At 49.2% G+C, this 21685-nt stretch overlaps 3 protein-coding genes across 3 annotated transcripts in view; all 3 read right to left on the bottom strand.

Moving 5' to 3' along the window:
* LOC143955853 (uncharacterized) overlaps nt 1–21685 on the bottom strand; it is a 126908-nt gene that overhangs the window by 36281 nt on the left and 68942 nt on the right. The gene's annotated exons all lie outside the window — the stretch shown is intronic.
* The window catches only part of LOC143956113 (uncharacterized), an 81397-nt gene that overhangs the window by 57802 nt on the left and 1910 nt on the right, over nt 1–21685 (bottom strand). The window lies entirely within an intron of this gene.
* Nucleotides 2324–21568, bottom strand: LOC143955778 (uncharacterized). Its single transcript, XM_077465899.1, has 5 exons — nt 21244–21568; nt 20931–21146; nt 11532–11738; nt 11202–11334; nt 2324–4653 (listed from the first exon to the last, which is right to left on the bottom strand). Exons 1-5 carry the CDS (start codon nt 21484–21486, stop codon nt 4031–4033), a joined length of 1422 nt encoding a protein of 473 aa, XP_077322025.1. The 5' UTR covers nt 21487–21568; the 3' UTR covers nt 2324–4030.

Raw genomic sequence — 21685 nt, 5'->3', positions numbered from 1 at the left:
CAGTGCTGCCAATCATTGGCCATCATTGTCTAATAATCACTGCCACAGATCAATGCTGCCTATCAGTGTCACCTACCAGCGCCCATCAGTGCCACCCATCAGTGCCCTTCAGTGCTGCCAATCAATGCCCATCATTGTCTAATAATCAGGGCCACAGATCAATGCTGCCCATCAGTGTCACCTACCAGTGCCCATCAGTGCCACCTATCAATGCCCATCATTGTCTAATAATCAGTGTGACAGATCAATGCTGCCTATCAGGGTCCCCTACCAGTGCCCATCAGTGCCACATATCAGTGCAACCTATCAGTGCCCTTCAGAGCCACCCATTAGTGCCAACTATCGGTGCCCATCAGTGCTGTCAATCAATGCCCATCATTGTCTAATAATCAGTGCCACAGATCAATGCTGCCCATCAGTGCCACCTATCAGTGCCCTTCAGTCCCACCCATCGGTGCTGCTAATAAATGCCCATCATTGTCTAATAATCAGTGCGACAGATCAATGCTGCCGATCAGTGTCACCCATCAGCGCCACCTATCAGTGCAACCTATTAGTGACCTTCAGTGCCACCCATCAGTGCCCTTCAGTGCGATCCTTCAGTGCTGCCAATCAATACCCATCATTGTCTAATAAGCAGTGCCACAGATCAATGCTGCCCATCAGTGTCACCTACCAGTGCCCATCAGTGCCACCTATCAGTGCTGCTAATCAATGCCCATCATTGTCTAATAATCAGTGCGACAGATCAATGCTGACTATCAGTGTCACCTACCAGTGCCACCTATCAGTGCAACCTATTAGTGCCCTTCAGTGCCACCTATCAGTGCCCTTCAGTGCCACCCATTAGTGCGAACTATCGGTGCCCATCAGTGCTGCCAATCAATGCCCATCATTGTCTAATAATCAGTGCCACAGATCAATGCTGCCCATCAGTGTCACCTATCAGTATCACTTATCAGTGCAACCTATCAGCGCCCTTCAGCGCCACCCATAAGTGCTTATAAGTGCCACCTATCAGTGCCGCTTATCAGTGCAGCCTCATCAGCGCAGATCGGTGAAGGAAAAAAAATGACCCGTTTTCAAAAACAAAGTACGAAACAGTTTTGTTTTTATTTTCACAATTTCGGTCCCTTTTTGTTTTATTTAGCAAAAAATAAAAATCCCATCAGCAATTAAATACCAAAAGAAAGTTCTATCTGTGCGACAAAATTTGATAAAAACGTCCTCGTGTACAGTGTTGTATGACCGCGTAATTGTCATTCAAAGTGCGACAGCGCTGAAAGCTGAAAATCGGTCGGGGCAGGAAAAGGGGGTTTAAGTGCCCGGTAGGCAAGGGGTTAAATTAGTTCCGGTCTATTCATTACTTCGGATAATTGGTAACTTGGGATGAATTCGTATTCGTTCACCAACAGCCAACATTTCAATGGAGATTCCAAAGTCCACAATTTAATATTCAGGGATAAGTTATTATTTCAGATTTTTGATTTCTTTTCGAATTTACGTTTTTTTGTTTTTTGTTTTAAACAAAACTCCAGCGCCGGGACGCCGCCTGGCGTAGCGTGGATATTGTGGAGGTGTGGCGCCGATACCAGGAGAGTCAAGCCCGCCCAGTCCCCCTCAGCTGGTGCTGATGGGGGGGTGGGGCACCCCATAGATCTGGATCACAGCAGACTGAACAGGCTCCGCCTCTAACCGGGGATCCACATGCATAGACAGGATAGGTCAATGAAGCCTCAAAAAAAGGCAAACAGACAAGGCCGAGCCTTGCCCTGTATATAATAGTACATTACATTTGAAATGGTGCCAATGGGCACAACATATGAGCTGCACTGACCCACATGCCTAAAATAGACAGTTTTCCTCTAGGCAGGACTCTGAGCCCTTGTACACACGGGTCGGACATTCTGACAACCAAATCCGTTGGATTTTGTCCGAAACTGTTGCATACACACGGTCGGACAAAGTTGTCGGAAAATCCGATTGTACATAACGTGATGATGTCATTTCGTTACGCCGGGACTATGCTCAGGCTAGTAGCCAATAGCTTTGGTCTAGGAATTTGATCTGAGCAATGCGTGGCACTTTGTCCGTCGGAGTAGGCTACACATGATCGGAGTATGGCCAATCGGAGCATTTTGTCGGAAAATTTTACGGACAAGTTGGAAAACTTGGTCCGTCGGAGTCCGATGTAGACCACACACACACAGTCGGATTATCCGACAAAACGGTCCGATAGGACACAGTCCGTCGGAATCTCCGACCGTGTGTACAAGGGCTTAGCGGGCAGTGAACAGCTATAAAGGTCACACGGAACAACAAAAATATATAAAGCTTTAATAGATGAAAGTTAAAAGGAATAATCACATATATACAATACATAGAATATGCTGGATGCCGGTACAAAATGACACAATTTATATAACAGTTGGTAACCACAGTTGATCCGTTGAAATAAATGAGGAGGATAACAGAAATACCCAAAGCTGGAGGTTACTACTGAGCGGGGGGGAGGGGGGGGGGTATCAGCAGAGCTGGAGGTTACTACTGAGCAGGGAATCAGCAGAGCTGAGGGTTACTATTGAGTGGGGGATCAGCAGAGCTGGAGGTTGCTACTGAGTGTGGGGGGAGAATCAGCAGAGCTGGAGGTTACCAAAGAGCTTGGTATCAGCAGAGCTGGGGGGGTTACGATTGAGCAGGGGGGGATCAGCAGAGCTGGGGGTTACGAGTGGGGGATCAGCAGAGCTGGAGGTTACCAAAGAGCTTGGTATCAGCAGAGCTGGGGGGGTTACGATTGAGCAGGGGGGGGATCAGCAGAGCTGGGGGTTACGAGTGGGGGATCAGCAGAGCTGGAGCTTACTACTGAGTGGAGGATCAGCATAGCTGGAGGTTACTACAGAGCTGGGTATCAGCAGAGCTGGGGGTTACTATTGAGCGGGGGGGGGGGGAATCAGCAGATCTGGAGGTTACTACTGAGCGGGGGGGAATCAGCAGAGCTGGGGGTTACTACTGAGCAGGGGGGGTGGGAATCAGCAGAGCTGAAGGTTACTATTGAGTACAGGATCACCAGAGCTGGAGGTTACTACTGAGCAGGGAATCAGCAGAGCTGGGGGTTACTACTGAGCAGGGGATCAGCAGAGCTGGGGGTTACTATTGAGAGGAGGATCAGCAGAGCTGGAGGTTACTACTGAGCGGGGGGATCAGCAGAGCTGGAGGTTACTACTGAGTGGGGGGATCAGCAGAGCTGGGGGTTACTATTAAGCGGGGGGGAATCAGCAGAGCTGGAGGTTACTACTGAGCGGTGTGGGGGGGGGGAATCAGCAGAGCTGGAGGTTACTACTGAGCAGGGGGGGGAAAATCAGCAGAGCTGAAGGTTACTATTGAGTGCAGGATCACCAGAGCTGGAGGTTACTACTGAGCAGGGAATCAGCAGAGCTGGGGGTTACTAGTGAGTGGGGGATCAGCAGAGCCAGAGGTTACTACTGAACGGGAGGAGGATGAGCAGAGCTGGGGGTTACTATTGAGCGGGGGGGGGGATCAGCAGAACTGGGGGTTACTACTGAGTGGAGGATCAGCCGAGCTGGAGGTTACTACTGAGTGGGGAGGGGGGAATCAGCAGAGCTGGGGGTTACTACTGAGCGGGGGGAAATCAGCAGAGCTGAAGGTTACTACTGAGCGGGGGAGGATCAGCAGAGCTGGGGGTTACTACTGAGTGGGGGGATCAGCGGAGCCGGGGGTTACTATTGAGCGGAGGATCAGCAGAGCTGGGGGTTACTACTGAGTGGGGGATCAGCAGAGCTGGGGGTTACTACTGAGCGGAGGGGGGGGGGGAAATCAGCAGAGCTGGGGGTTACTATTCAGCGGGGGATCAGCAGTAGAGGTTAAAGAGAAAAGAGTCTCTCGGAAAGTGGCCTCCCAACCAAGGAACGGATGGTGTCCAGGAGGTATTATGAGGCTCCCACAGCATCCTCTCTTGGGCCATGTGCGGTTTCAAGGATGTATAACAACAATTCTACGACAACAAGCACATTCAATGATGCATCTTAGCGGTTGTGTGGGTTCTCCGGAGATCCCTGAGAAGTTTTTCAGACTTCTGTAAAAAACAAGTGTCCTTCCTCATGTGAGACCTTTGATGCCTGGTCAGTGCACCTCTCTGTATGAAACCTTTCCCGCACTCGGAGCAGATGAACAGGCCCTCCTTGGTGTGTAGTCTCTGATGTCTGGTAAGGCTGCTCTTAACTGAAAAACCGCTCTCGCAATCAGAGCAGAAGTACAGCTTCTCTGACCTGTGAGATTTGTGATGCTTGAGGAATTCCTTCATGCAAGAAAAATTTTCCCCGCACTCAAAACAGTGATAAAGATCCTCATCCGCGTGAGACCTCTGATGTGTAAAAAGACCTAAACCAGAGCTAAAACTTTCCCCGCACTCGGGACAGGGAAATGTCTTCTCCTGAATTCCGGCCCCATCCCTCACAGTACGAGGTTGCTCAGAGTCGGAGGGACTCCATGGTCTATCCACACTGTGAAGTCCACCATCCATAGTGGAGATCATTGGCTTTTCTCCAACATAATCTCCTGTGACTTCCCCATCTTCCAGTTTACAACCTGGAGATAAAGTGAGACGATCCTTCGAGGGTTTCTCCATGGCGTGTCCTGGAAAAATATAAAAACATCATCAATAGATATGAGAGGGTTAGTTCACTTCCATCAAGATCCCATCTGGATCAGGTAGATATGAGTGAGGAGATGTTCTCTGTGGAGGTCCCAACCAGCCGGGACTTTTCCCCCCTCTTCAGTCCTTTGGTCCTCCTCCCAGATCACTTCTACATTTACACAGCCTTGTCAGAAGAGCAGGAACCAATGGGGGGCTGGGAGGTCCATGCTCTTCACACACCCACAAGCCTAGGTACTGGGTCATGTGATCTCTGATAGACAAGAGGGTCAAAGTTTAGACTAGGGCAGACAGTACAGTTACAATACAGTTCAGTACAGGAAGGATCAGAAGGCCCGGCTCGTTAGAGCCTACAACTCTACGAAGGAGGATGAAGTGATACGAAAGGGTAAAAACTGTGGGGGTAAGCTGATGAAGAAAACAAAAGAAGAGTTAGGCTTGATGTACACGGGACGCTGAGGCAACCTCCTCTGAACAAATTTTTTGCAGCTTCAAACTGGCGTCATAGGACCCTCCCAGAGCCCCAGAACAGTATTATTTAACTATTTCAGCCATTCTGTGAGACCAAAGAGAAGCATTGTACTTGTATCTATCTCAATTCCCGTGCTTTTACTATGGATCCCATAATGAGCATACGTGAGGAAAAAGGGAAAAACCCTAACCATAACCTCCTAACCCTAACCGTAAACCCTAACTTGTTCTTCAAGGGGAAAACCCTAACCCTAACTTGTTCTTCAAAGGAAAAAACCCTAACCATAACCCCCTAACCCTAATGGGAAACCCTAAATGGAAACCCTAACTTGATCTTCAAGGAGAAAACCCTAACCTCCTAACCCTAATGGGAAACCCTAACTCCTAACCCTAAACGGAAACCCTAACTTGTTCTTCAAGGAGAAAACCCTAACACTAACCCCCAACCGGAAACCCTAACCCTAACTTGTTTTTCAAGGGGAAAACCCTAACCATAACCCCCTAATCCTAATGGGAAACTCTAAATGGAAACCCTAACTTGATCTTCAAGGAGAAAACCCTAACCATAACCCCCTAACCCTAATGGGAAACCCTAACTCCTAACCCTAACCGGAAACCATAACTTGTTCTTCAAGGGGAAAACCCTAACACTAACCCCCTAACCGGAAACCCTAACTTGTTCTTCAAGGAGAAACCCCTAACACTAACCCCCTAACCCTAACTTGTTCTTCAAGGGGTAAACCCTAACACTAACCCCCTAACCCCAACTTGTTCTTCAAAGAGAAAACCCCAACACTAACCCCCTAACCCTAACTTGTTCTTCAAGGGGAAAACCCTAACACTAACCCATAACCCTAATGGGAAACCCTAACCCTAATTCCTAACTGGAAACCCTAACTTGTTCTTCAAGGGGAAAACCCTAATGGGAAACCCTAACTCCTAACCCTAACCGGAAACCCTAACCCGTTCTTCAAGAGGTAAACCCTAACACTAACCCCCTAACCCCAACTTGTTCTTCAAAGAGAAAACCCCAACACTAACCCCCTAACCCTAACTTGTTCTTCAAGGGGTAAACCCTAACACTAATCCCCTAACTGGAAACCCTAACTTGTTCTTCAAGGGGAAAACCCCAACCATAACCCCCTAACCCTAATGGGAAACCCTAACAGGAAACCCTAACTTGTCCTTCAAGGGGAAAACCCTAATGGGAAACCCTAACCGAAAACCCTAACCCTAACTTGTTCTTCAAGGGGAAAACCCTAATGCCGGGTACACACAATCGGACTTTGGCGGACTTGGTCCGGTGGACTGGAATCCGTCGGACAATTCGATCGTGTGTGGGCTCCAGCAGACTTTTCCTTTCCGATGGACCTAGAAAAAAAACTCGCTTCAAATCTTTCCGACGGACTCGAGTCCGGTCGAAAAAATCCGGTCGTCTGTGCGCTAGTCCGACGGACTAAAACCGACACTAGGGCAGCTCATTGGCTACTGGCTATGATCTTACTTATTCTACGTCATCACGTTCGAATCCGCCGGACTTTTGGAGTGATCGTGTGTGGGCAAGTCCGTTCGTTTGAAATCCAGTGGACCTCAGCTGCAAAGTCAGTCGGATAGTCCGCCGGACCAAGTCCGTCGAAAAAGTCAGTCGAAAAAGTCCGATCGCGTGTTCGCAGCGTATCCCTAAATGGGAAAATCCTAAGTTGTTCTTCAAGGGGAAAACCCTAACCATAACCCCCTAACCCTAATGGGAAAACCATGACCCCCTAACCCGTTCTTCAAGAGGAAAACCATAACCCCCTAACTGGAAACCCTAACTTGTTCTTCAAGGGAAAAACCCTAACTCCTAGCCGGAAACCCTAACTTGTTCTTCAAGGGGAAAACCATAACCATAACCCCCTAACCCTAATGGGAAACCCTAACTCCTAACCGGGAACCCTAACTTGTTCTTCAAGGGGAAAACCATAACCCTAACTTGTTCTTCAAGGGGAAAACCATAACCCCCTAACCGTAACTGGAAACCCTAAGTTGTTCTTCAATGGAAAACCCTAACACTGACTCCTAACCCGGAAACCCTAACTTGTTCTTCAAGGGAAAAACCCTAACCATAACCCCCTAACCCTAATGGGAAACCACAACACTAACTCCTAACCGGAAACCCTAACTTGTTCTTCAAGGGGAAAACCGTAACTATAACCCCCTAACCCTAATAGCAAACACTAACCATAACCCCCCCTAACCCTAAATTTCATGGAACTATGTTTGATCAAGTCGGGGGTGAAGCTCAATGGTGGAGGTCATCTGGTTGAAATCTAACAACATGTAGGTTAAATTCTTCAAGGGGAAAACCATAACCATAACCCCCTAACCCTAATGGGAAGCCCTAACACTAACTCCTAACCCGGAAACCCTAACTTGTTCTTCAAGGGGAAAACCATAACCCCCTAACCCTAACTGGAAACGCTAACTTGTTCTTCAAGGCGAAAACCCTAACCATAACCCCCTAACCCTAATGGGAAACCCTAACACTGACTCCTAACCCGGAAACCCTAACTTGTTCTTCAAGGGGAAAACCATAACCCTAACTTGTTCATCAAGGGGGAAAACCCTAACCATAACCCCCTAACCCTAATGGGAAACCCTAACTCCTAACCGGAAACTCTAACTTGTTCTTCAAGGGGAAAACCGTAACCATAACCCCCTAACCCTAATGGGAAACCCTAACACTGACTCCTAACCCGGAAACCCTAACTTGTTCTTCAAGGGGAAAACCATAACCCTAACTTGTTCATCAAGGGGGAAAACCCTAACCATAACCCCCTAACCCTAATGGGAAACCCTAACTCCTAACCGGAAACTCTAACTTGTTCTTCAAGGGGAAAACCGTAACCATAACCCCTAACCCTAATGGGAAACCCTAACACTGACTCCTAACCCGGAAACCCTAACTTGTTCTTCAAGGGGAAAACCATAACCCCCCTAACCGGAAACCCTAACTTGTTCTTCAAGGGGAAAACCCTAACCATAACCCGCTAACTCTAATAGCAAACACTAACCATAACCCCCCCAACCCTAAATTTCATGGAACTATGTTCGATCAAGTCGGGGGTGAAGCTCAATGGTGGAGGTCATCTGGTTGAAATCTAACAACATGTAGGTCAAATTCCAATTATACTTTGCCGAACAGCACCGCTAGTGGTGTATTGGATTGGATGGTGGGCTCATTAGGGGTATATAAATGGTCTATGCCGTATAGCAAGCAATAATAAGTCTTTAAAGATTTTTTTTTGTGTTTTTTCATCATTTGCTATCATTTTTAAGATTTGTAATCTTAAAAAAATAGGGCACCTGTAAAAACGCTTATAAAACAGAATCGCGGCAAATCGCCATTGCTGCATTTAACGTCTGAAACGTCGGAAACGTTGGCGTTTTTTTTTGCCTTCAAAGAAAAGCCTATAAACGCCGCCTAATGTCCGTTTACCAGCAGCAGTGTACGTAGGGCTTTAGGTGGAGGCACGGTAAGCTTTTCCGAAGAGAACTGTTTTCAGGCAACGCCTAAAAAAGTAGATTGATTTGGAGATCGTCCGACAGATTGGGTTAGGGCAGGGGGGTCTCAAACTGGTGGCCCTCCAGCTGTTGCAAAACTACAAGTCCCACCGTGCCTCTGCCTGTGGGAGTCACGCTTGTAACTGTCAGCCTTGCAATGCCTCATGGGACTTGTTGTAGTTTCGCAAACCGCTGGTCCCCATGCAATAGGAGATTATGGGGTACCCACGCAATAGGAGATTATGGGGTCCCCAGGCAATAGGAGATTATGGGGTCCCCAGGCAATTGGAGATTATGGGTTACCCACGCAATAGGAGATTATGGGGTCCCCAGGCAATAGGAGATTACGGGGTCCCCAGGCAATAGGAGATTACGGGGTCCCCAGGCAATAGGAGATTACGGGGTCCCCAGGCAATAGGAGATTACGGGGTCCCCAGGCAATAGGAGATTACGGGGTCCCCAGGCAATAGGAGATTACGGGGTCCCCAGGCAATAGGAGATTACGGGGTCCCCAGGCAATAGGAGATTACGGGGTCCCCAGGCAATAGGAGACTATGGGGTCCCCAGGCAATAGGAGATTATGGGGTCCCCAGGCAATAGGAGATAATGGGGCCCCCAGGCAATAGGAGATAATGGGGCCCCCAGGCAATAGGAGAATATGGGGCCCCCAGGCAATAGGAGAATATGGGGCCCCCAGGCAATAGGAGATTATGGGGTCCCCAGGCAATAGGAGATTATGGGGTCCCCAGGCAATAGATTGATTTTTAAAAAAACACAGATTTTTACATACTGTCCCTGGTTTTATTGAGGCTGGCAACCCTGATGGGGCCCCTTAGTGGGTGCCTGAATGGTCAGTCGGCCCCTGGGCGACACACGCAGTGCCAGTCTCTCTCCATGCCAGGTAGTCCTCTCAGTCCCCTCCAGTCCAGCTCCCGGCTTGCCCTGGTCCTGTTCCACAGACCTGCACAGGAGGCTCTGTTCGCTCGGCTCAGCTCCCTTGCAACATGACATCACACGACACTCTCATCAAGTTATTCTCCCCCCCTCTTCTTTTTTCAGGCACCATCTCCGCCAGACTCGCTCCCCCCGCTGTTACCACCTGAACACACTGTAGCAGGCATTTAGAAGGTCCTAGCCGGTGTTCTGGCAGATAGTGTCCTGCCATCATATAGTGTCCGCCCCGTACTGCGCATGGAAGAAGCTTCTGAAAATTTCCGAAGATGAATGGCGCCTGCGCCGTGAGTGGAGGTGGTAGCCCCAACATCCAAGCGGACATAGGGTTGGGAAAATTAGAGGGCCGCTTGCCACGCTTCGGGCTCGGCACTTTTATATTCCTACTCTATGTCCACTTGGATGGTGGGGCTAGAACCTGGACTCACAGCGCAGGCGCCGTTTATCCTCGGCTATTCTCGGAATCTGTGTGTGCTGCGCAGTACACAGCGGACACTATCCGATGGGGGACCATATATGATAGGTCCCCGGCTCCGGACCCGAGCTGTGCATGCCCAGTTCCGAGCAGCCATATTTTTTTTACTGCCAGCTTTTTTCTCTTACTGGCATTTACTGGCAGGAGAAAAGTGCCTGTTTTTTTTTACTGGCTGCCAGTAAAAATACTGACGGTTGGCAACACTGGTTGAGGGGTGAAGAGATAGATTTGGGGGTCGTCAGCGTAGAAATTACATTGAAAGCCGTGCGAGGCAAATCAGATGACCAAGGGAGGAGGTGTAGATTGAAAATAAGAGGAGGTCCAAGAACAGAACCTTGGGGGGGATTCTACTTCCTCCTGTCCTCTTCCCTTCTCCATCGGGGTGATGGAGAAGGGAAGAGGACAGGAGGAAGTAGAATTGTAAGTGGCACTGAAGGTGCGTTTGGCATGGGTAGGATGAGAGCCACTGAAGAGCACAGTCACGGAGACCGAGGGGAGTAACTTTTTTGAGGAGGAGGGGGGGGGGGGGGGGTGGTCAACCGTAGCAAAGGCAGCCGAAAGGTCCAGAAGTAAGGAGTACAGAATAGCGTCCCTTGGTTTTTGTGGTTAGCGAGTCATTTGCGAGTTTTCTGTGGGGTGTTGAGGGCGAAATCCAGACTGAAGGGGATCAAGAGGGTTATTCTTTATGGGGTGGTCACTCAGTCGGTTGTAGACCAGGCGTTCAAGGCGTTTAGAGGAAAAGGGGCGCAAGGAGATAGGGCAAGGATTGTTAAGATTGGTAGGGCACAAGGACGGCTTTTTAAGTATGGGGGGGGGGGGGTGACGCCAGAAGAGGGAGAGATTGAAGATGTGGGTTAGAGAGTGTAGGATAGAGCCAGAGGGTGGCCGTAGTATTTGAGAGGGAATAGGATCCAGGTGGAGTGACACTCAACCCGATACTGCCGGCTGAACCCCAGGACGGGTATCAGTACAGGGAGGGGACCATTATCAACCTATTATTGGCTGATATCACTCAGCTCCCGCCCTACTCTGGACCAATCAGTGAGCAGTAACAGAGCAGAGATAAGAGAAGAATATATGATGGGTCACCTGTGCTGATCTCTGTAGGAGTGTCCTCCTCTATGAATGTCCTCGTCATTCCAGCCTCCTCCGTATATTGCTCAACCCATACAAACTCCTCCTCTACTTCACACTCAATTTGTAGATTAATCAGATCTTCACCCTAAACCAACAGAATGGCAGAAAATAACATCTGTAACATAGAAGTATTTATGATGTGAGATCACATAGAAAATATCATCTTGTAGAGTCCACACATCATCTCCACATGTCAGAGTGTTCAATCACTTTATGTTCCCGACCCTCAACTCCACCTACCTGATGATGGTGGGGGATGGGGTGACCTTCAACTGTACCTACCTGATGATGGTGGGGGATGGTGAGACCTTCTTGCGTGCAATCCCAGGAATACAGAGGATGGGGGCATATCTCTGGTGGGTTCCAGTCATTAGTTGGCTCCATTGTAATGTTCTTGTAGAGATCCGTGTGTCCTTCAGAAAGCTCCACCACAATATACTCCTCATCCTCCTCTTTAACATCAAAGTTAGACTCACTCGGGTTTCCACTCTGAATATATAATAAAAATGACATCAATGGTAACAATGCAGATAATGTACAGATCCTAATGATACTATCAGTGATTGTTCCTCATCTACCTGATGATGGTGAGGGATAGGGATGAGCCGGACACCCCCCCCCCCCCCCCCAGTTCGGTTCGCACCAGAACACCGCAAACAGGCAAAAAATTTGTGCGAACACCGCTAAAAAGTCTATGGGAGACGAACATGAAAAATCAAAAGCGCTCATTTTAACCACTTCCGGACCAGCCTGCGGCAGGTTGGCACAGCTGGGCAAATGAATGTTACCTTGCACCGGGCGCATGGAGCGTGCTTCCTAGGCGGCCGCGCCGATCGGGTTTGCTTCAGAACCCGATCAGTCTCCAGGCCCAGGCCAATGACTTCTGGCCTGGCCAGGCCAATGACTTCTGGCCTGGCCAGGCAAATGACTTCTGGCCAGGACCTGCTGACCGGTCCCGACGAATGAAATCCTCCCCTACCTGTGTAAGTGTAACCACAGACAGGGGGAAGTGATGTCATCTCTTTGTCTGGAATTCTTTTCCGTTCCAGAGAGAGGAGAGGGGACAACCAAACATGAGTTGCACCAACACTACACTGACACACTACACATAGGCAAATATTTACCCCCCCCCCCCAGTTAACCCCTTCACTCCCTGTCACCCAGTGCAGTGTTCATATTTTTCTTTGATTACTGTATTGGTGTCATTTTTGACACTAATCAGCGTTAGGGTGCTAATGCACACACGATCGGACTATCCGGTGGACTTAGTCCGGCGGACAAACCTCCGGACTTTGAACCTGCCCACACATGACCGGACTTTTCCGGCGGACTAACCGCCGGACTATGGCCGGAACTTTTGAAATGAACGGACTTGCCCACACACTGAGGAAAGTCCGTTCATTTTGAACGCGGCTCCAGGTAGACGGGACTAGCGAAGGAAGTCAATGTCGCCGCCTCCATTGGCGAGATTGACACGTTGCTGGCCCCGTCACCTGGTATGGCTTAAATGGGAAGCCCTACGCCCCCCCCCCCCCCCCCAAGGTCCATATCAGACCCTTATCCGAGCATGCAGCCCGGCCGGTCAGGAAAGGGGGTGGGGATGAGCGAGCACCCCCCCTCCTGAGCCGTACCAGGCCATGTGCCCTCAACATGGGGGGGGGGTGCTTTGGGGAAGGGGGGGCCCTGCGGCCCCCCCACCCCAAAGCATCTTCTCCCCATGTTGATGAGGACAAGGGCCTCTTCCCGACAACCCTGGCCGTTGGTTGTCGGGGTCTGCAGGCGGGGAGCTTATCGGAATCCGGGAACCTTATCGGAATCCGGGAGCCCCCTTTAATAAGGGGGCCCCCAGATACTGGGCCCTCACCCTATGTGAATGAGTATGGGGTACAATGTACCCCTACCCGTTCACCTGGTGAAAAAAAGTGTAAATAAAACAACACAAGGCTTTAAAATAATTTATTGCACAGCTCCGGTGGTCTTCTGTCTTGGGGGGAGGGGGGGGTCTTCTCGCCGGACTTCTCCGCTATCTTCTGCTAGATCTTTTACTAGCGGAGGAGCCCGGCTTTCTTCTTCTTCGTTGCCGCTGCCCCGAGGTCTTCTTCCGACTTCGGGGGTCTTGTCCCCCTCTTCGGTTCTTCTTGCCGGGCCTCTGCGCCTTCTTCCAGCTCCTTTACTAGCGTTGGCCCGGTCTTCTGTCACCGCCGCCTCTTCTTCTTCCTTGAGATGTTGACTCCACCAAGTCCGCCAGATAGTCCGATCGTGTGTACGAGGCATTAGTAGTAGCCCCAGATAGGTCTAGGGACCCCACCAATAAAAGGTTTAACCCCCTTGATCACGCCCTGTCACCAGTGATCACCGTATTAGTGTCCGGGGTGACGCTGGTTAGCTAGTTATTTTTTTTTATACCCAATAAAGGTTTAACCTTCTGATCACCCAGCGGGTGCTATCCGTTAGATACAGCCTTAACATGGGAGGGGTAGACCTCAACGACCAGTTGTTGGCGCCGTACCCAATTGCCCGTAAGGCCAATCGCTGGTATAAAAAAAAAAAAAAGTGTCTGTATATTTACTCCAATTGGTTCTGCTGAATGCTTTTGTGCTATACAAAGCGTCAGGACGAACTGGATCCTTCTTCAAATTCCACGAAAAGATCGTCACAGCCCTGTGGCCCCACCTTCCCGGTTCTCATAAGAGGCATTTTCCGTACGTCCTCCCTGGTACCCCTACCCAAAAGAAACCCCCCAAAGAAGACAAACGTGGCTATATAGGCGTGACACCCGCTTTTATTGTCCCTCCTGTCCTGACCAACCTGCTCTCTGCATCGGTGACTCGCTACCACACACACACACACACACACACACACACACACACACACTAGTGTAGTATTAGCGTAAGGCACAGCACTACACAGTCCTGTGGGCACACTTACACAGGGTCTCGAAAGATGAGATGGCCATTACCTTTTGAGAGACCCCAATCTGGAACGTTTACGTTGGGACCTGGCGGCAATGGGTATGAGGAGGTAGGCATCCTGCAAACCATGTAGCATCCTTGGTTCAGGTTTTTTACTGAGAAAATGGAATCCATCCAAAATCTTCTGTACTCCATCAATCGATTTAGCATCTTGAGATTAAGGATGAGACGGGAACTTTCCTGAACGAGGAATACGTGCGAGTAGAAACCCCCGGGAAGAACTCACCTGTAGGGATCGGAAACAATGACTCTCTGAGGGATTTCAGTTCCTGGATTAGGGACTTCTTGGCTAGATCCCTTGGGGCGTTTGTCACCATGAATCTTTTATTGGAGGTTCTTCCATGAATTTGATCACGTATCCATAGGAGAGTATGTTTACAATAAAACTGGTTTGAGGTAATGCCTCTCCACCGTGGAAGAAACTCCTGGAGTCTCCCCCCCCCCCCGACAGGGAGGGAGGAGTCATTGCGGCTTTCCGGAAGTCGAAGAAGGATAGAAGAGCACTCTACTCCTACCTTTGGGCTTCTGTAAAGACCATTGGTTTCCTTTTGCTCTGTGTTTTCCCTTCGCGCTGTCCTTTTTGAGGCCGAAAAAAAAAACGCTTATGGGTCTGCACCTGCTTCTTCTTGACCGGAAACAATTTATTTTCATCAGCCGTTCGGTCAAGAATGGATTCTACCTCAGAACCAAAACAGCAAATCCCCTGCAAAGGGAATGCTACCCAGCCTGTTTTTTGAAGCCACGTCCCCGGGCCAGGTTTTTAACCATAAGGCCCTCCTAGCAGAGTTTGTTAATGCTGCGGACCTGGCCGACACGCCGGGCTCGGGATTCTGCCGAGGCATCCACAATATATATTGATATATGATATGATACTGTAGATAGAGTTGTAAAGGAGTCCAGAATCTCCTGGTTTTGGGGAATCCGCAGTAACATGGGCCTTCATCTGGTTAATCCAGTGTTCTAAATTCCCAGCAACCAATGCCGTTGCCATTGCTGGCTTCAGATTGCTCATCGCAGCTTGCCGGGCTCTTTTAAGAAGCAAGACCACCCTGAGAATGTCATACGTTCCCCATTGAGAATGTCATACGTGACGAAACGCGTACGAGGAGGTAACGTGCTGAACGTCACCACGTCGTCTATATATATATATATATATATATATATATATATATATATATATATATATATATATATATATATATATATATGGTAATAAGGCTCTCAGGCGAATACCGTAGGCTCCGTGAACAGTATACTGTATCAACAATCAGCCCAAAAAGAAATAAGGTAGACCATAGCGTTATACAGTCTCTATCCTGTTTTTTTTAACTCAATTAAAAAGTCGCACTTGCATTGGTAAAGCCTTTAAAAACACATAGAAAAACAAAGCCGGCTACAATTCAAGCTCCCGTCTTTCTCAATGAGACGACGTGGTGACGTTCAGCGCGTTACCTCCTCGTACACGTTTCGTCACATATGACATTATATATATATATATATATATGGTAATATCTCTCATCTCTGGGATCCTCTGCAGAGCAAAGGCCTGGGCTGGGTTAAAGCCATACATCTATTTGGCTTGCTATCTGGTAAGCGAGCTCTCTGTGGAGGTGGCGGTGCACTTGTCTGTGGTATAAATCACCGGGGTGTTCCGTATTTAATGCAGTATCACGCTATGGTCTATTTTATACTTTCTTTTTGGGCCGATTGCCAAATCACCTCCTTACGGAGCTACGGAGTTCATGGTATCGGTTTGAGAGCTATATCGTCATGTATGCAGAATTCCTGTGAAAAGCAAAGGCCTGGGCTGGGCAAAAGCCACTTGCCCAATTTGCTTGCTATCCGGCAAGCACGTTTTCTATGAGGTGGCGGTACACTTATCTGTGGATATATCACTGGGGTGTCCTTCTTTGAAGCTTTTCAACCACTTGTGCAACCATTGGAATGGTTTATGCCCTGCAAATTCGATACACGGACTGTAATTAGCGCAATTTTTCTCCTCCCCACCCTGTTATCCATGGGCTCCTTTAGCGTGCCCATATCTGGCGAGGTCAGTTGATTTTCGAGACCTGTGAGAAAGCGGAATCCAGTTTTGGAACCTTGTTCCAGAGAGTCAGGATTTTCCTCAAAACAGGAATCTTCTCTTGTGGGCCTGAGAAAAAAAAAAGTTGGTTCTTCTCCGGTTCCCACCATTTTTTTTTATTTATCACGTCTGATTATTGAATGGACCAGAAAAGTACGGATTTTTTAGTCTCCCAAACTTGCATACATGTGGTCATGCAGGGAGAGCTCCTTCTTTTCCTCCTCTATCCCCAAAGCATGGATTACTTTCAGGAGTCCTCCAACCTCTTCTAGTGACATCTTGTACTTAGCGGCGGCATCTGCTTCATTTTCCTCCTCCTCTGAATCTGTTCCATCTGGAACGAGGGAAGCAGGTTCTTGGGAAGTGTCCTGGGAGATCGGACCCCCTGCCAGTATTAGGGAGCCCCCTCTGGATTCTGAAGATGGCTATGGAGCCATGGCACCTGAGGGACCTGGTTCTTCTCTTAGGTTTGACCTAAAGGCTTGAAAGGTGGCACGGAGCTCATCCTTAATGGTTGTAACCAGGTCGCTTCCAAGCATGGATTACTTTCAGGAGTCCTCCAACCTCTTCTAGTGACATCTTGCACTTAGCGGCGGCATCTGCTTCATTTTCCTCCTCCTCTGATTCTGTTCCACCTGGAACGAGGGAAGCAGGTTCTTGGAACGTGTCCTGGGAGATCAGACCCCCTGCCAGTATTAGGGAACCCCCTTGGGATTCTGAAGATGGCTGCGGAACCCCTGAAGGACCTGGTTCTTCTCTTAGGTTTGACCTAAAGGCTTGAAAGGTGGTGCGGAGCTCATCCTTAATGGTTGTAACCAGATCGCTCCCAAGCATGGATTACTTTCAGGAGTCCCCCAACCTCTTCTAGTAACATCTTGCACTTAACGGCGGCATCTGCTTCATTTTCATCCTCCTCTGAATCTGTTCCACCTGGAACGAGGGAAGCAGGTTCCTGGGAAGTTTTCTGAGAGATCGGACCCCCTGCCAGTATTAGGGAGACCCCTTGGGATTCTGAAGATGGCTGCGGAGCCCTGGGTTCCCCTGAGGGACCTGGTTCTTCTCTTAGGTTTGACCTAAAGGCTTGAAAGGTGGTGCGGAGCTCATCCTTAATGGTTGTAACCAGGTCGCTCCCAAGCATGGATTACTTTCAGGAGTCCTCCAACCTCTTCTAGTGACATCTTGCACTTAGCGGCGGCATCTGCTTCATTTTCCTCCTCCTCTGATTCTGTTCCACCTGGAACGAGGGAAGCAGGTTCTTGGAACGTGTCCTGGGAGATCAGACCCCCTGCCAGTATTAGGGAACCCCCTTGGGATTCTGAAGATGGCTGCGGAACCCCTGAAGGACCTGGTTCTTCTCTTAGGTTTGACCTAAAGGCTTGAAAGGTGGTGCGGAGCTCATCCTTAATGGTTGTAACCAGATCGCTCCCAAGCATGGATTACTTTCAGGAGTCCCCCAACCTCTTCTAGTAACATCTTGCACTTAACGGCGGCATCTGCTTCATTTTCATCCTCCTCTGAATCTGTTCCACCTGGAACGAGGGAAGCAGGTTCCTGGGAAGTTTTCTGAGAGATCGGACCCCCTGCCAGTATTAGGGAGACCCCTTGGGATTCTGAAGATGGCTGCGGAGCCCTGGGTTCCCCTGAGGGACCTGGTTCTTCTCTTAGGTTTGACCTAAAGGCTTGAAAGGTGGTGCGGAGCTCATCCTTAATGGTTGTAACCAGGTCGCTCCCAAGCATGGATTACTTTCAGGAGTCCTCCAACCTCTTCTAGTGACATCTTGCACTTAGCGGCGGCATCTGCTTCATTTTCCTCCTCCTCTGATTCTGTTCCACCTGGAACGAGGGAAGCAGGTTCTTGGAACGTGTCCTGGGAGATCAGACCCCCTGCCAGTATTAGGGAACCCCCTTGGGATTCTGAAGATGGCTGCGGAACCCCTGAAGGACCTGGTTCTTCTCTTAGGTTTGACCTAAAGGCTTGAAAGGTGGTGCGGAGCTCATCCTTAATGGTTGTAACCAGATCGCTCCCAAGCATGGATTACTTTCAGGAGTCCTCCAACCTCTTCTAGTGACATCTTGCACTTAGTGGCGGCATCCGCTTCATTTTCCTTCTCCTCTGAATCTGTTCCATCTGGAACGAGGGAAGCAGGTTCTTGGGAAGTTTCCTGGGTGATCGGACCCCCTGCCAGTATTAGGGAGACCCCTTGGGATTCTGAAGATGGCTGCGGAGCCCTGGGTTCCCCTGAGGGACCTGGTTCTTCTCTTAGGTTTGACCTAAAGGCTTGAAAGGTGGTGCGGAGCTCATCCTTAATGGTTGTAACCAGGTCGCTCCCAAGCATGGATTACTTTCAAGAGTCCCCCAACCTCTTCTAGTGACATCTTGCACTTAGCGGCGGCATCTGCTTCATTTTCCTCCTCCTCTGATTCTGTTCCACCTGGAACGAGGGAAGCAGGTTCTTGGAACGTGTCCTGGGAGATCAGCCCCCTGCCAGTATTAGGGAACCCCCTTGGGATTCTGAAGATGGCTGCGGAACCCCTGAAGGACCTGGTTCTTCTCTTAGGTTTGACCTAAAGGCTTGAAAGGTGGTGCGGAGCTCATCCTTAATGGTTGTAACCAGATCGCTCCCAAGCATGGATTACTTTCAAGAGTCCCCCAACCTCTTCTAGTAACATCTTGCACTTAACGGCGGCATCTGCTTCATTTTCATCCTCCTCTGAATCTGTTCCACCTGGAACGAGGGAAGCAGGTTCTTGGAACGTGTCCTGGGAGATCAGACCCCCTGCCAGTATTAGGGAACCCCCTTGGGATTCTGAAGATGGCTGCGGAACCCCTGAAGGACCTGGTTCTTCTCTTAGGTTTGACCTAAAGGCTTGAAAGGTGGCGCCAGTATTAGGGAGCCCCCCCCCCGGGATTCTGAAGATGGCTGCGGAGCCCTGGGTTCCCCTGAAGGACCTGGTTCTTCTCTTAGGTTTGACCTAAAGGCTTGAAAGGTGGTGCGGAGCTCATCCTTAATGGTTGTAACCAGATTGCTCCCAAGCATGGATTACTTTCAGGAGTCCTCCAACCTCTTCTAGTAACATCTTGTACTTAGCGGCGGCATCTGCTTCATTTTCCTTCTCCTCTGAATCTGTTCCATCTGGAACGAGGGAAGCAGGTTCTTGGGAAGTTTCCTGAGAGATCGGACCCCCTGCCAGTATTAGGGAGCCCCCTTGGGATTCTGAAGATGGCTGCGGAACCCCTGAAGGACCCGATTCTTCTCTTAGGTTTGACCTAAAGGCTTGAAAGGTGGCGCGGAGCTCATCCTTAATGGTTGTAACCAGATTACTACAAAATGGATGGAGACTCCTCCCTGACTAAATCTGAGATGCAATCTGCACAAAGCGATTTAGTCCAAGCTTCGCTTATTTTTTCTTTCGCAGGCAGGGCACCTTCTCTTGACTGGTTGAATGGAGCTTTTGGCCTGGACAAACAGAAGAAAGACAAAGGACCACGCCAAAAAGGGCTAAAACACCCAGGTGAACTAGGAAAGAAAAAAAAAAAAAAAGTCTTACTTCCCTGTGCCCAAGCAAGCCACCACCACCCCCACACCGTTTGTGGAGTCCCCTATTGCTAGGCAGAAGTGCTAACCCATTAGCCACTGCACTATACATTCCCAGGGAAAGCTCTCAAAAACCCACAGGAGAAAATGGCCCAGAGTAGGAAAAAGGACACAGTCCCTTACCTCGGCCTTGCTGGTGCCTTGGCCTGCCCCCTTATTGTCCTCCATAGCAGAGTGCACTGCAGTCACGTGGAGAAAGAAAGACAGTCCCCGATTCAAAAACGCAGCCACTCCGACCCGGAACCGGAAGTTTAAGAAGGCACCAGGTGACCCTGCCCCAGTAGTAAGAAGAGCCGGCAAAGCTGTAATCCTTGAAGTGTCGTTTATTGGTACATCAGTGACAATAAAACAAATAAAGCTGACACGTTTCGCCAGTAGCCTTAGTCATAGGCGACCCTCCCCTCGCGGCCGTAAATGACGCTGCGCGCGCGTGCGCCTGACCCGGAAATGCCGCCTCTTCCTGTACACTGCACAGGACGTGCCCGAGGACTCCAGAACAATGGCGGCTGCTCAGCCTTGCCGTTGCGGGCGGCCAGCGGGGGGACCACAGCAAACATCCTTCCCATCCTGCAAGAAAAAAAATGGCAGCACTCCCAGGCAGTGCAGGCTCTCCCCGAGCCACGAGAGGAAGCCCACGGCACCATCCAGCAAGAGGCAAGAAGAGCAAAAAACTGACAGGTGAGAACCTTTCGTCTCCCAGGAAAGCCCTGAGAGAGCATGGCTCCCACCAGAGGTGTTCCTCCGGCTGGAGGAAACCCAAAAAAACTGATGGAAGCAACATGGAGGCCTCCTGATAAAGATTTGATTGATGAGGCGTTTCCTGTGGGAGGAGAAGCCATGATCTCTCGTGTGCTGTCCTCAAAGACGCTTTGGGGGGAAAAAAAAAATTGGAAAACAAAATTGAATTTGAAAACAAATTCAAAATATAAACATATTGCTGATTTCCTTCAAAGACTACGAGTATTAGTGTTAGAATATATCCTCCAAAATTCTAAAAGAATAGAATAGAATAAAACAGAACAGAATCTACCTGATCAGGTATTTCATAGTTGTCGTGATCTTCCTGTGTGGAATCCCGGGAATACAGAGGACGGGGACATCTCTCAGGAGGGTTCCTGTAGCTGGATGATTCCACCATGGTGGCCTGGTAAAGATCTTTGTGAAACTCTGACTCCATTACCCCATCCTCTTCCTCCTCTTTTATCTGTTCTTTAACATCATCTGTAGGAACACTCAGGTTTCTACTCTAAATATCAAAAATAAATAAATTGGCATATAAGAAATTGTAACAATGCAGAATATACAGATCATTGGGGTATTGCCAATGACTGATCCTCATCTACCTGATGATGGTGGGGGATGGTGTGATCTTCCTGTGTGGAATCCCGGGAATACAGAGGACGGGGACATCTCTCTGGTGGGTTCCTGGTATTAGGTGACTCCATTGTGACCTCCTTGTGTCCTCCTGGAAGCTCCTTCATCACACCATACTCCTCATCCTCTTCTTTATATTCTTCTTTAACAACAATATTATCAGCCCCGAGGTTTCCAATCTGAATATATAAGAGATTTATTGTAACAAACATATGAAATCATAACTACCAATAATTGTTCCTCATCTACCTGATGATGGTGGGGGATGGTGTGACCTTCCTGTGTGGAATCCCGGGAATACAGAGGACGGGGACATCTCTCTGGTGGGTTCCCATTACTGGATCCATCTGTAGGAAACACACACACTGACTGAATACATTGTTTCTATGTGTTTATCAGATGATGGGGGAT

The sequence above is a fragment of the Lithobates pipiens genome, unplaced genomic scaffold (genome assembly GCF_037356315.1).
Source record: "Lithobates pipiens isolate NorthernLeopardFrog02 unplaced genomic scaffold, aLitPip1_a1.2 Scaffold_35, whole genome shotgun sequence".
Lineage (NCBI taxonomy): Eukaryota > Metazoa > Chordata > Amphibia > Anura > Ranidae > Lithobates > Lithobates pipiens.
This window is presented reverse-complemented; position numbering and strand designations above follow the sequence as displayed.